Raw genomic sequence first — 13,182 nt, 5'->3', positions numbered from 1 at the left:
CTTATCAAGCAAATCAGGAAAGATTTGGAAGAAAGGTTCAAAATGAAGAACCTAGGAGAGTTAAAATATTTTTTGGGCATTGAGTTTTCCAGATCTCAGAAGGGCATAATTATGTGTCAAAGGAAGTATGCTCTGGAATTGGTGTCTGAATCAGGCTTAGCAGGTGGCAAGCCAGCAACTACACCTTTAGAATTCAACCACAAACTCACCTCCGTTAAGTTTGATCAGCTGATACATGGCAAGAATGCTACTGATGATGCAGAACTTGCTGACAAAGGGAAGTTTCAGAGACTAGTTGGAAGGTTGCTATACTTGACTACCACAAGGCCTCATATAGCCTTTATAGTACAAGTACTCAGTCAACATATGCATGCACCAAAAGTATCCCATATGGAAGCTGCCTTGAGAGTAATTAGGTACATCAAAACTGCACTAAGACTTGGTTTGTTTATGCCAGCAGGAAGGTGTCAACAGTTAGTTGCCTTCTGTGACTCAGACTGGGATCTTTTGTAGAGACTAGAAGGTTTGTCACAGGGCATGTGGTGAAGTTTGGAGAAGCCTTAATTTCCTGAAATTCAAGAAGCAAGGAACAATTTGAAGAAGCTCTGTTGAAGCAGAATTTCGAAGCATGGCAGCTACTGTAGCTGAGGTTGTATGGGTGACAGGACTTTTTAAAGAACTAGGAGTCAAAGTTTCACTGCCTACTCAACTATTTTGTGACAGTAAGGTAGCTATCCAAATTGCAGCTCATCCTATCTTTTATGAAAGAACCAAACACATAGACATCGATTGCTATTTTGTGAGAGAGAAGAAAAATGAAGGGAGAAGCTCAGTATATTGGAACAGCAGAGCAACTGGCAGATATACTCACTAAGAGTTTGTGCATACCACAACATGAATACTTGTTGAGCAAGCTGGGAATGAAAAATGTGTTTCATCCCTTAGCTTGAGGGGGAGTGTTAAGAGAAGTGGGTCCCAACTATTTATGTAAATACTATTAGTTAGTTGGAAGTTAGTTGTAGTATATATAAAGTAGATATGTTAGTGGTTGTGTAAGAGAGACCATTGTTTTCGGTTCATTTTCTCAATATACAGAAATGTTGCTTTTTCTCTCTCTGTTTCTCTTCTTCTATACTCTTCTTCCGCCATAGCTGAAGCTCCTTAACAATAGGTAATCGACAGATTGAGCTATCCTACTCGTTATTGGAAATTTAACACAGAGTTAGCCTATTCTTAACTGAAATCAATGCTCCGGGCAGAGCTTACCTACGACACCTGGCTTTCTCTAGGCAATGGCATCAATGCTTTCAGCAACTGACTCCAGCAAATTACTAAGGGGACTGGAGCAGGCTACCATGAGACAAAAGATCTTAGGAATTTTTTCAGACTACCAATACAGTAATCAGCTAGAGTAAGTCCCGAATGTTTAATCCAGATTTCCATATATTAACAGTACGAGAAGGAGCTAAATATCACACAAGTTACAAGGCGGAAAGACGGGAGGGGTTGGGGGTGGGAGGAGGCAGTGCTGAGAACAATAAAATTGAAGAAATCCTTAAGAACAAAAAAGCATAAAAATTCCTAGTAAAGCATTTATTTTTTTGTACACAAGAAAAAACTGTATTGGTTTCTTGTCTCAAGTATAGAGACGGTAAACTGTAATCCCCCACTTTCAAAAGTACAGAAAGCGGGGGGCTACCAACTGTCATGTCGTCAAATTGTGATGACTACGCACATTGTGCTCGAGCAACAACCACAATCAGCAAAACTACGACCGAAAGGAAGAAGGAAGTTCTCAGCTTTTCATCAAATGGATCACTATTCCCTTCTGATGCCTTCTCCTCTTCAGGTGGCTGAAACCACTCATTCACAAACTCTATGATCTTCTCAACTATTTCCATCACTTTTTCCTTAGTGTTTACGACAATCCAACTGATTATGTCTACTGTCCCATCAGATTTGTCAAAACCCTCCTCAGAACTTTCAGCTGGTAAGCCATTATCGGCTGCATCAACTAAAATATATAGTCAAAATATATCAACTGTACTATTGACAACTCTGAATTATGGCTTGCTATAAACAGGGACTAGGGATTTCTATTGCTGGTGTTATTGGGTAAATCATTTATACATGTATAAGTAATATCCTAATGTACTGTATTCAATATCTTTGAAAGAAGACAAACCTTGTTTTAGAGAATCTCTGATTTCCCGAACCGCCTCATTATTCAAAACAGCATCCCAAACAGCTTTGTCAGAAGACAATGAAATGACCATTTTCTGCAGAGATCAAGAGGGAATTTCCTGATCACCACAAACTGAGCATAAAATGAAATGATGGATCATCTCAAACAAAATTAGTATCATTCAGACAATATCTTAGTCTCTTTTCTCTAAGATCTTGCAAGCCAATAAATTGCGAACAACAAAAGCTTCATGAACTCCACTACAGATGTAACTGAGAAATTACTTCACTCACTTTTCTCCAAGAATTTTGTCTGTTTAGCCACCACCTCAGTTATTGAAAATAACTCAGAGAGAGGACTCAGATTTTATTTTAAAAGGTCTAGATTACTCGTTATTTCACAACAGTTACAATCAAATTAAGATATGACATCAAGCAACTCTTTCTGATATCCATGTATCCACTAATCAATTTCAAAGCAATCCTGAAGGCACTCCAGTAAGGTACCTGAATAGAAGGTTCAGTCTGCAGCAAGTGGAAAGCATCAAATACCCGATTCGCTCCATAAGACTGTATTAGTTTTGAATTACAAATATGCATAGACGGTTCAATCCAATCAGACACGGATCCACTGGAAGAGACTTCGCGCATCAGATTAATTGAACTAGTAAGTTCATCTGTTTTATCCTCATTTGAGTTGTAACCAAGACCGTCATTGGTGGAACACGAAAAATAGGATGGCTCAAGGACCCTAGGAAGTCCAACAACATTAAGCAGAAGCAAGTAAATCTTCATAATAGAGACAACAAAGATAAAGATTATTATCTACAGCTATATAAGAGAAGAATAAATTATTGGGAGATATCAAGAAAGATATTACTACAATTATAGCACTTTTGTAGCACAATGAATGAGTCAGTCAGCTAATTAAAGATACTGCCTAGCAGACTTCTAAACAGCTCTTTTTTTTTTTGGAGAAGGTAAAGATTTATTAAAACAGTACCAAGATGGTATTTAAGATAGAGAGAACATTCCAAAACAAGAAACACTCCCTACATCCCACCTAGCAAATCCAAGAAATCCATAAATTGATACAAATCCATTAAGGAACTACCCTTACACCAATAATATAAACAACTCTTCAATGTACTCTTTTAATGTGGACAGAATGTCCCACTTATTTGTTCCAGGAATTATATTATTGAATTCCTCGGGCTGTACTTCAGATAAAGAAGAAGAGCAAAGGCCAGCCAAAGTTAGCTTATCATGAGATAGTTATTAGGTAGAGTATCTGCATGACTTTTATACACCAAGGTTCGAAAAATTAGTTAAATCTGCATTCTAGTTGAGAACTCAATGGGGGAAAGACGTTAGGCATAATTTTATAAGAAACTCAGTTACAACTAATGGCACTTTATAACTATGGGCAACCAAAAAGACATGCAGCTTGCAATTGGAAAATCACGGAGGTTCTTTATAGCTTGAAATTTATCTAACCGAGCATCCGATTTCACTGCCACAAACAGGTTCGACATATCATTTTTTATGGGCCAAACTGATATGTCCTGATATATATTCTGGATATCTATTACGAGTCCTCGCAAACAAGCAGGCAAAGGTGAATCCAGAATTTAAATTAGATCGATTCAATCTTTATATTTTACTATTGAACCCATTACACTTATGAAATAATGAGCTTAGAATTTACTATTTAATGACATTTTAGTTATTTTTCACTAATATATTTACAGTTTGTGCCAAAAATGTTGGGTTTAGTTGAGCCCATAGAACCCATATTGCATCCGCCTCTGCGAGCAGGGTCGTCTTTGGTTTCATCAATGTCAGATTGATAAAACAGTGTACATATAGCCGGTAATCTAGCACAATTTTTCTAACACCTTAACTTTGATAAGAGTTGAACAAAGTTATTTAGTCACATTATCATCACTTACTACGATCAAAAAGGTTTTAAGTCACATTAAGGGCTCGTTTGGCCATTTTTCGAAACATTTTTGTTTTTTTTTCGAAATTAGTGTTTGTCCATGGAAGTTTTAAATTTCAATTGAATAAATTTCAATTGAAGTTAAATTTTAAAAATTTTCGAAAATTTAAAAAATTGTTTTCAAAATTAACTTCAAATCAGTCACGAAAATTCAAAAACAGCTCCAAATTGTATTCATGTCCAAACACAACTCTAATTTTCCGATACCATTCACTTTAAAATAAATTTCACTTTTTTCTGGAATTTCACAATTCTCATGTCCATACGCCCACTAAGAATTCCCAAAGTAAACTCCCCGCATTTAATCAAAAGAGGTTTGACAATATCTTTCTTTGCGCGGGAGGATTTTAATTTCCCACTATTGCCTTCTATAGATTACTCCCCGCATTGACAACTTTTTGTACTTGTAGAAAACAAAGAAACTTGTTTATGATCTCATTGTACTAGAATTGAAGTAGTTATAGAAGAAATGCCATTTAATTTCAAGAAATACCACAAAATTTTGATCAAAGAAGAAAAGCGTAATATTGAAGAAAAATTAAAGGAATACTCAGGAACTCACTGCTGAAGAGCAGAAACTGCATTATGAACCTCGTCAGTTGATGGAACAGTACCCAGAATATAATCATCAAATAAAATATTCACCCTTTCATCTTCACATTCTTCTAAACATTCCCAGTCTTCAGATTCGTCTGTGTTATAAGTAGAAGAATCCCAGGCGGGTGCAAAGGCAGTAGCAGATAAAGGAAGCTGGTTATTGAGAGAGGATAAAGGAGATGAAGAGGAGAGAGAAAGTGTAGTATTTGTTTTGTTGTTGAAGGCGTGGCTTGTAGTACTTGTTGCTGTTCGTGTAGTTTTGGCGGTGGTGGTTGAGTAAGAGAAGGGCTCTTGGGCGGCACCGCTAACGGTGCCACCTGTCCTGAATGCTCTTTGAACGGCTCTTAACATGCCGCTGCCGCCGCTGCTGCCACCTCCTCCTCCGCCCATGCCTCTGCCGCCACCACCGAATGACCTCCTCATCATCTTCTTATCCACACCGCACTTTTCTCACTCTACAGTGTGTGTCTGTGTGTGGGCTGATATTTGTCGATATTTTTACTATAGAAAAATCTTCCTGATGACGGAACGCAACCGGCTTTGGGATATTGGAACGTAGTGACTAGTGCGCCTTTAGCCTTTTCCGAATTTATTCCTTTGCTTTTAGTTTTAGTTCTCCTTCGTTTTTTTTTTTTTTGTGTGTGTGTGTGTGTGTGTGTGTGTGTGTGTTTTGCTTCTTGTTTTTTTAAATAAAAGAAAATTTTATGTGAAAAGTAGGGGAAATATTGTTGAATTTGTTCTTGCTTTAGTTCAGTTTTTTTCTTCTAAAGAAAAAGAAATTGGAAATGAAATAGTTCGAAAGTGAAGTAGGGGAAATATTGTTAAAGGAAAAAATGAGAGGGGAAGTGATATAATAAGATAATTGACTACTGAGACTTATTTATGTGTTGGTTAGAATTACAATTACAATGTTTCTTTCTTCCTTGTTTTCCCCTACTCCTTTTGTTCCATCATATAAAAGTATCTGAAAACAAGTTATTCGGAATTAGGGGGAAAATATTATCAATGATTAGTAATTACTAAAAAGTTGAAAAATATTCCATTTCAATTGGGCAACTTTGATTGGAAAGAGAATTAGGGATTTCTAAATGAAATTTGGCAACTTTTTGTGAGGTGCATGTGGGTAGGGGAAATATCATCTCAGCTGAATTTGATAATACTTGCTTGAGTGACATGCATTTTAAGACTTAGAAATTGTTTTCCTTTATATATTACGCATAATAAAGAATGTGTTTGGTTAAACAAAAAATAACTTATAGAAAAAAGAATCATGCAAAATTATTTTTTGGTATTTAGTATGACAAAAGTCATTTACATGGAGAACATTTTTCATTAAAAGGAGAAAAATAACTTCCCTATAACTAGTGTCTCAATTTTTATCTTGAAGTTACTTTAAAAAGAATTAACCCAAAATAGTCGCCTACCTAATCTTTTAAACTAAATATAACTGGCGAATATATAACATATATAAAATTTATATTGAATATATATATAACTGTTCATAATTAATGTATAATTTATGTATATTGGGTAGAAAAAATAAACATTGTATTTGGCTGGCTATTTGTGTAACAATCCCCTACTTTAACTAACAATTAGATATTATTTATCTCTAGTACTAAAAAATTTCATGAAAACACTCACAAATTTGCCGATATCATTGAGCTTATATATATTTATTCTGAAAGTTATGCCCCACTCATCAATCAACCACCAGAATATTTCCATAAAAAATATTTTCATGAAAAATATTTTTCATCTTCTCAATTCTCTCACACACCCAAGATGTGATATACTTTGGAGTTTGGACTCAAACAAAATGTACTTTCATAGTAATAAGTTCTGATGTCAAGCTTGATTTGCGACTGTATTCGGTTCGAATGTGTTGGTTTCGGCATTTTTATGGAATCAATGTATAATTTATTCATCATTACATTTCATTTGTTATCTAAAAAGAAAAAACTAAATAAAAAGTTAGTATATGACTAGTCTGGGATTTTCTTCAAACTTTTGTTCTTCTTTTCTTACCGGATCAAAATTTTCTTTCTTTATCAGACGTCTCAGTAAGGATAATACTGACACTCTCAATAAACCATTAGTAAAGAAGATCAAATGCACTGGACAAGACACATAGGCCGATGAATCTTGAATTAATATACCTATGGCTATGAGTCATTTAAACATTAGAGGTGCTGATATCTTATTGCACCATCCCTACATAGCTTCAGATTCTGCCAAGTATTTCATCTGATGTCGATGTTGGCTGGATTTCGTGCAGGAAAAAGAGAAAAACAAGCTATCAGTTTGCTTTTTTCGTTTGATTTTAGAAGCTTTCTATTTTTGGGTTGTCCACATACGCAGGGACCATAAAAGGATAAAGTGCTCTTCTATCAAGATATATGTTCTCTATTCTTTTGACAATTGAGCATTTTTTTTTATTTCGCTGATTTGGATGGTGCAGGCAGTTGCTCTTAACCCACTCGTTGCAAGCCTAATTTTGAATGATTTACGATCGTATATGGTAAAATATGTTCATATTTAATATTTACATGAGAAAATAACATGTGGAATCGAATACAGAAGACAGTCGGGTCCGAAAACAATGATCTCGCTTGTTATCGGAAACAATGATATTCATAAAGGCGAAATAAATGCCTACCACCCCGTAGCATTTAATGAATAATATTCTGTAGTATTAAGTACACGGTCCGTTACAGAGAATAAGGCATTTACTGCCTACCGTTACACATTCTTCAATGGACCTCATAATTATCATTTAAGAGGGACTTGATCCTAGGACCTTGTTCCCTAGGTGCAACTATAAATAATGAGCTCTACCATCATTATAAAGGACACAAAATTTCTGACAAGCACACACTATGTTCTATCAAAAGCTCAATAACATTTTATTTTCTTGCTTATTTATTTTGTTCTTATTGCCTCCGGAAGCTCTGCTCCCGGAACTAAGATATCTGCCTAAGTCTTACATTTTTGTTTAATTCATTTATCATTTGAGGATCAAATCGATTCACTTGTCTATAAACCACATATAAATTCAACTGTACCGTTGTACAAGTAAAACGTTGGGCACCCACCGTGGGGCATAGACAATTGTGTAATTGAACTGATCCCTACATTTATTACTAACTTGTTTGATTCTTTGTTCTTAGCAAAAATTATTAAAAATGGAAGATAACGGTGTCAACATTGCACACAACGTTAAGACCCAAGAAAATCAGCCTCACCACGAGGATTCAATAAGTAATACCCGCAACGAGGGGAATAAGGCCACGCCGGTCCACGTCGGACGATATCCGCGACATGTTCGAGAAGCAATTCCCGATGATGCTGAAGACGAGTCGTCGAAACAGTAAGGATCATGAAAGAACAACAAGAGACCATTATAGGCCATCTCAAACGACAGGATCAGGTCATGACGGAGCTGAAGCAGGCATTGTCGGGTGCATCCAACAACACGAATGGACGAGGTCCAGTTTCTCCCGGTGCTCACGCAAATCAAACAATGTAGAGGGTCGACAACAACATCCCGAGGGACGAGGTCAGCTTTGATGGGGCTGGGGGGAACGATAGTGGATCCGGTCACAACAACGAGAGTGATCCATTTAAAATCGAACTCATATGGTTTATGAATGAAATAAACTCCCGAATGGATCAAATTTTGGGCACATCACCAATGCTGAAAGGACCGGACTCAAAGAAGTATACATAGTTGCCATTCAAATCAAGCGTGGCACCAGAATTGATCCCGAAGCAGTTTAAAATGCAAGACGTGCCGAAGTATGATGAGACTTCAGATCACCATGAGCATATCACCACCTATACAACGGCGGTGAAGGAAAACAATTTGGCTCCACACGAGATTGAGTCAGTTTTATTGAAGAAATTCGGGGAGACCCTCACGAAGGGGGCCCTGACGAGGTATTCACTCTTGCCCGAGCATTCAATAAATTCCTTCGAGATGCTCGCATATTATTTCATAAGGCCCATGCCGGAGCCAGGAAGGTACAGACCCGAAAGGCCGACATATTCAGGATTGCACAAAGAGAGTCTGAATTGCTACGGGATTTCGTGACCAGATTTCATAAGGAAGAAATGTTGCTACCGGCCGTACCGGACGAATGGGAAGTTGAAGTATTCACTAAAGGTCTGAATCCGAGGAGTTCCGATGCTTTCCAGAAATTGAAGGAAAGTCTACTCGAGTTCCAAGCAACAACATGGGCAGATGTTCACAACCGGTACGAATCAAAGATAAGAATTAAGGATGATCAGCTCGGTTTCCCGACATCAACCAAGGGTCGAGATCGGGAGAAGAATAAAAAGAAGTATGATTTGACTCAGATCGACGATCTTCAAGGGGTCGGTTTCGCCCTATGAACGGGCCGAAGGATGCGACAGAGATTTCCGATCGGCGAATAGATTCGCTACCGATAGGAGAACCGATCACATCTGGAATAATAGGTCATTGCAAGATAAGAAAACACTGGGTTATCGAGATTCCTTTTATCCCAGGATTTCCGAGTACAACTTTAACGTCAACGTGGTAGAGCTAGTGTAGGCTATGAGGAACATCAAAGAGGCGTGGTTCCGGAAGCCAATGAGATCCGATCCCAGCTAAAGGTATCCTAATTTATGGTGCAAATATCAAGGGACCAACAGTCACCGGACAGGGGAATGTCGGCATCTGCGCGAGGAGGTGGCGACATTATTGAAAAACGATCATCTCAGATAGTTTTTAATCGATTGTGCTAAAAACAACTACGACCGTAATTGTGACAATGCAAAACCTTCAAAAGTAGGAGAAGATCCCCTAACCATGACAATCAACATGCATTTTATTTTTTTTGGGGGGGGGGGAGGGAAGATAAGATTAATGGTGTGACATTTTCGGCGGCAAAAAGACGAAGGTGTCAATGACCCATAGTAAGAGACTCCGGGAAGTCATTGAGGATGACATCACTTTCACGGAGGAAGACGCATATGGACTTTTGTTGCCGCACAATGATGTCATTGGTAATCTCTTTAATTGTCTTAGATTTTAAAATTAAACGTGTTTTGGTGGACCTAGGAAGTTCGGCCAACATCATCCAATGGAGAGTGCTGGAGCAAGCCAAGCTCACCAAAAGCATCATTCCGGCCACAAAACTCCTCGTCGGTTTCAACCTAGCAAGTGTGACAACCCGAGGAGAGATCTTGTTGTCCATGAATGCCAAGGGTGTGATGAAGATGAACCTTTTCGAGGTGGTGGACGGCGATATGGGCTATAGTATTATCCTGGGGAGACCGTGGTTGCACGAGAGGTTATGTTGTCAACATATCACCAGTTGCTGAAATTCCCAACTCACGAGGGAATTAAACAAATAAGAGGCGACCAACCGGCAGCAAGGGAGATGAATGCGATATTAGTTTCCAGTAGCAAAGGAAAAGAGCATGTGGCATAGCAATTACAGGAACCGACGCCTGCTCTCGAGCCGAGCAAAATCAACCAGGGGGAGGAGTCATCGGAATCCTATCAGGTACCAAGATATTTTTAGGCACCAGAAGAAACAGACGCAACAAAATCCATGGCGGAAGAATTTGAACAAGTCGCATTGTTCGAAAAATTCTTGGAGGGGAAGTTCCACTTAGGGACAGGACTATATCCCGAGCTCAGGTATGGATTTATTGAATTTCTTAAACTTAATGTCGATTGCTTTGCATGGTCACATGCAGATATGGCAGGTATACCGCGAGAAGTAGTCGTGCACAAACTAAGCCTGGATCCTAACATCCCTATGGTAAGACAGAAAAAATGTCCTATTGCGGAGGTCAGGAATAAATTCGTCAGAGAAGAGACAACTCGTTTGCTTGATATCGGTTCAATCCGAGAGGTAAAGTATCCTGACTGGCTAGCTAACGTAGTAGTAGTTCCAAAGAAGAATAATAAATTTCGCATGTGTGTAGACTATAAGGATTTAAATAAGGCGTGCCCAAAAGACACGTTCCCAGTGCCAAACATTGATCAAATGATTGATGCAACGGCAGAGCACAAGTTAATGAGTTTCCTCGATGCTTACTCCGGTATAATCAAATCAAGATGAACTCGGAGGATCAGGAAAAAACTTCGTTCATAACAAACTTTGGTACATATTGTTACAATGTGATGCCTTTCGGGCTAAAAAAACGTCGGAGCCACTTATCAACGACCCGTAAAAAATGTTTGAGAAACAAATAGGGAAAACTATGGAAGTTTACATTGATGATATGCTGGTTAAGTCTTTGAACGCATGTGACTATCTGAAACACCTGCAAGAAACCTTTGACATCTTAAGAAAACACAACATGAATTTTAACCCCAAGACATGTGCATTCGGGATCAGCTCCGGTATGTTCCTAGGTTTCCTCGTATGGCAAAGGGGGATTGAGGTTAACCCCGATAAAATTAAAGCCATCGAATACATCCCAAACTAGCTATCAAGCATAAAAGTGGTTCAAAGGCTAACGGGGGGGACTGGCCGCTTTGAGCAGATTCATTTCCCGTTCTTCGAAAAATTTCCATCATTTCTTCGCATTTCTCAAAAAGAAGTTCACTTTGAATGGACACCGGAATGTCAACAGGCTTTGAAGGATCTAAAAAGGTATTTGTCAAGTCCTCCGTTACTGTCAAAATCGGAGGAAGGCGAATGACTACTGATCTACTTAACGGTCTCGGAGGTAGCGGTAAGTATTTTTCTAGTCCGCGAGGAGGAAGCTTTGATTGCAGGGTTCGAATTGGCCCGGGGACTGGACTATGAGGTCATAGAACTCAAATGCGACTCCCAAATGGTAGTAAATCAGGTCTACGTGATCTTCGAAGCCAAAGAGGAACGTATGCAATAATACGTAGTGAAAGTCCAGGCTTTGCTCACTCGGTTCCGGGAATGGTCAATTAGCATATCCCGAGGGAAGAGAATACGAAAGCAGATGCACTAACCAACCTTGAATCATACACAGAGATGAAGGGATCGAACTCAGGTACGGTAGTACAGCTTATGCATTCGGTATTAGATGCAGATAGATATTAAGAGGTAAACGCGACCAATTTGGTTTGGAACTGGAGAAATAAGATTATTAACTATCTCGAGCACGAAAATTTTCCTGAAGATCCTAAGGCATATCGGGCACTGCGTACTAAAGCAACTCGATACAGCTTCAAGGGTGTCAATTGTACAAAAGATCTTTTCAAGGCCCGTTGGCCCGATGTTTCTCTGAAGCTAATTATGTTATGCGAGAATACCACGAGGGGATCTACAAAAATCACTCAGATGCTGATTCCTTAGTGTTAAAATTAATTAGGGCAAGATACTAGTGGCCCCGGATGGAACAAGAGGCCAAAACTTATGTTAAAAAATGTGATAAATGTCAACGCTACGCACCGTTGGTACATTAACCGGCAGAGCCATTGCATTTAGTTTTGTCACCATGGTCGTTTATGAAGTGGGGAATGGATATCGTCGGACCACTGCCACCGGCCCCAGGTAAGGTAAGATTTCTTTTGATTTTAACTGACTATTTTTCTAAGTGGGTTGAAGCAGGCCCTTACAAGAAAATTGGTGAATATGAAGTGGTAGATTTTTTGTGGGAGAATATAATTTGCAGATTTTGGATACCAAAAGAGATAGCATGTGACAACGAGCCTCAATTTATAGGCGCAAAGGTCACAAAGTTTCTTGAAGACTTGAAAATCAAAACGATCACATGATCACCTTATCATACGAGTGCAAACGGTTAAGTAGAATCAACAAACAAGGTGATTATACAAAATCTCAGAAAGAGATTGGAAGCAACTAAAGGCAAATGGACCGAAGAGCTGCCAAGAGTACTATGGGCGTACCAAACAACAGCCAAATCGAGCACGGGGGAGACTCCTTTATCTCTTGTGTACGGAGCAGAAGCCTTGATCCCACTGGAAGTAGGAGAGCTTACCCTGAGATATTTCCGGGAGAACGAAGAAACAAACAATGAAGCAATATTGGTCAATTTGGAGTTGCTCGATGAACGCAGGGACTTGGCGCGTATAAGGATGGCAGCCCCAAAGCAGATAATAGAAAGATATTACAATCGAAAAGCCAACTTCCGTTATTTCAAAATAGGAAACTTGCTTTTAAGGAAGGTAACTCAGAACATCCGGGAGTTTAATGCAGGGAAGCTAGGTCTGACTTGGGAAAGCCCCTATCGTGTTTCAACTATCAACAAGAAAAGGGTCATACGAGTTGGAAAATCAAGATGGAGAAAAGTTGCCAAGCAACGGGAATGTGTCACACCTCAAGAGATATTATTGCTGATGGGCATCACCTATACTAAAAGTATGTGCTGCACTCTTTTTCCCTTCGTCCAGTTTTTGTCCTAATTAGGTTTTTCCG

The 13,182-nt window shown here is 38.8% G+C and overlaps 1 protein-coding gene across 2 annotated transcripts; it reads right to left on the bottom strand.

Moving 5' to 3' along the window:
- Positions 1-1,532: 1,532 nt before the first annotated feature.
- LOC107785241 (uncharacterized) lies at positions 1,533-5,428 on the bottom strand. Of its 2 annotated transcripts, none has more exons than XM_016606490.2 (4): positions 4,749-5,428; positions 2,692-2,935; positions 2,186-2,279; positions 1,533-2,014 (listed from the first exon to the last, which is right to left on the bottom strand). In XM_016606490.2, the coding sequence occupies exons 1-4, from the start codon at positions 5,207-5,209 to the stop codon at positions 1,728-1,730; spliced, it is 1,086 nt and encodes a 361-aa protein (XP_016461976.1). In that variant the 5' UTR covers positions 5,210-5,428; the 3' UTR covers positions 1,533-1,727. The 2 variants fall into 2 exon arrangements, with proteins under 2 accessions (XP_016461976.1, XP_016461977.1); XM_016606491.2 differs by having other exon boundaries at positions 1,533-2,005.
- Positions 5,429-13,182: the final 7,754 nt, after the last annotated feature.

The sequence above is a fragment of the Nicotiana tabacum genome, chromosome 4 (genome assembly GCF_000715075.1).
Source record: "Nicotiana tabacum cultivar K326 chromosome 4, ASM71507v2, whole genome shotgun sequence".
NCBI classification, from domain to species: Eukaryota; Viridiplantae; Streptophyta; class Magnoliopsida; order Solanales; family Solanaceae; genus Nicotiana; species Nicotiana tabacum.
Note: the sequence above shows the minus strand (reverse complement) of the source record. Positions and strands in the feature narration are given on the sequence as shown.

Excerpts from the sequence above, each read along its gene's own strand:
- LOC107785241 (XM_016606490.2), bottom strand. The coding sequence starts at position 5,209 with ATGATGAGGAGGTCATTCGGTGGTGGCGGCAGAGGCATGGGCGGAGGA. Across the intron at positions 2,936-4,748 it reads GCAGTTTCTGCTCTTCAGCA|GGTCCTTGAGCCATCCTATT; the intron begins GTGAGTTCCTGA and ends TGGACTTCCTAG. Across the intron at positions 2,280-2,691 it reads AGACTGAACCTTCTATTCAG|AAAATGGTCATTTCATTGTC; the intron begins GTACCTTACTGG and ends TGATCTCTGCAG.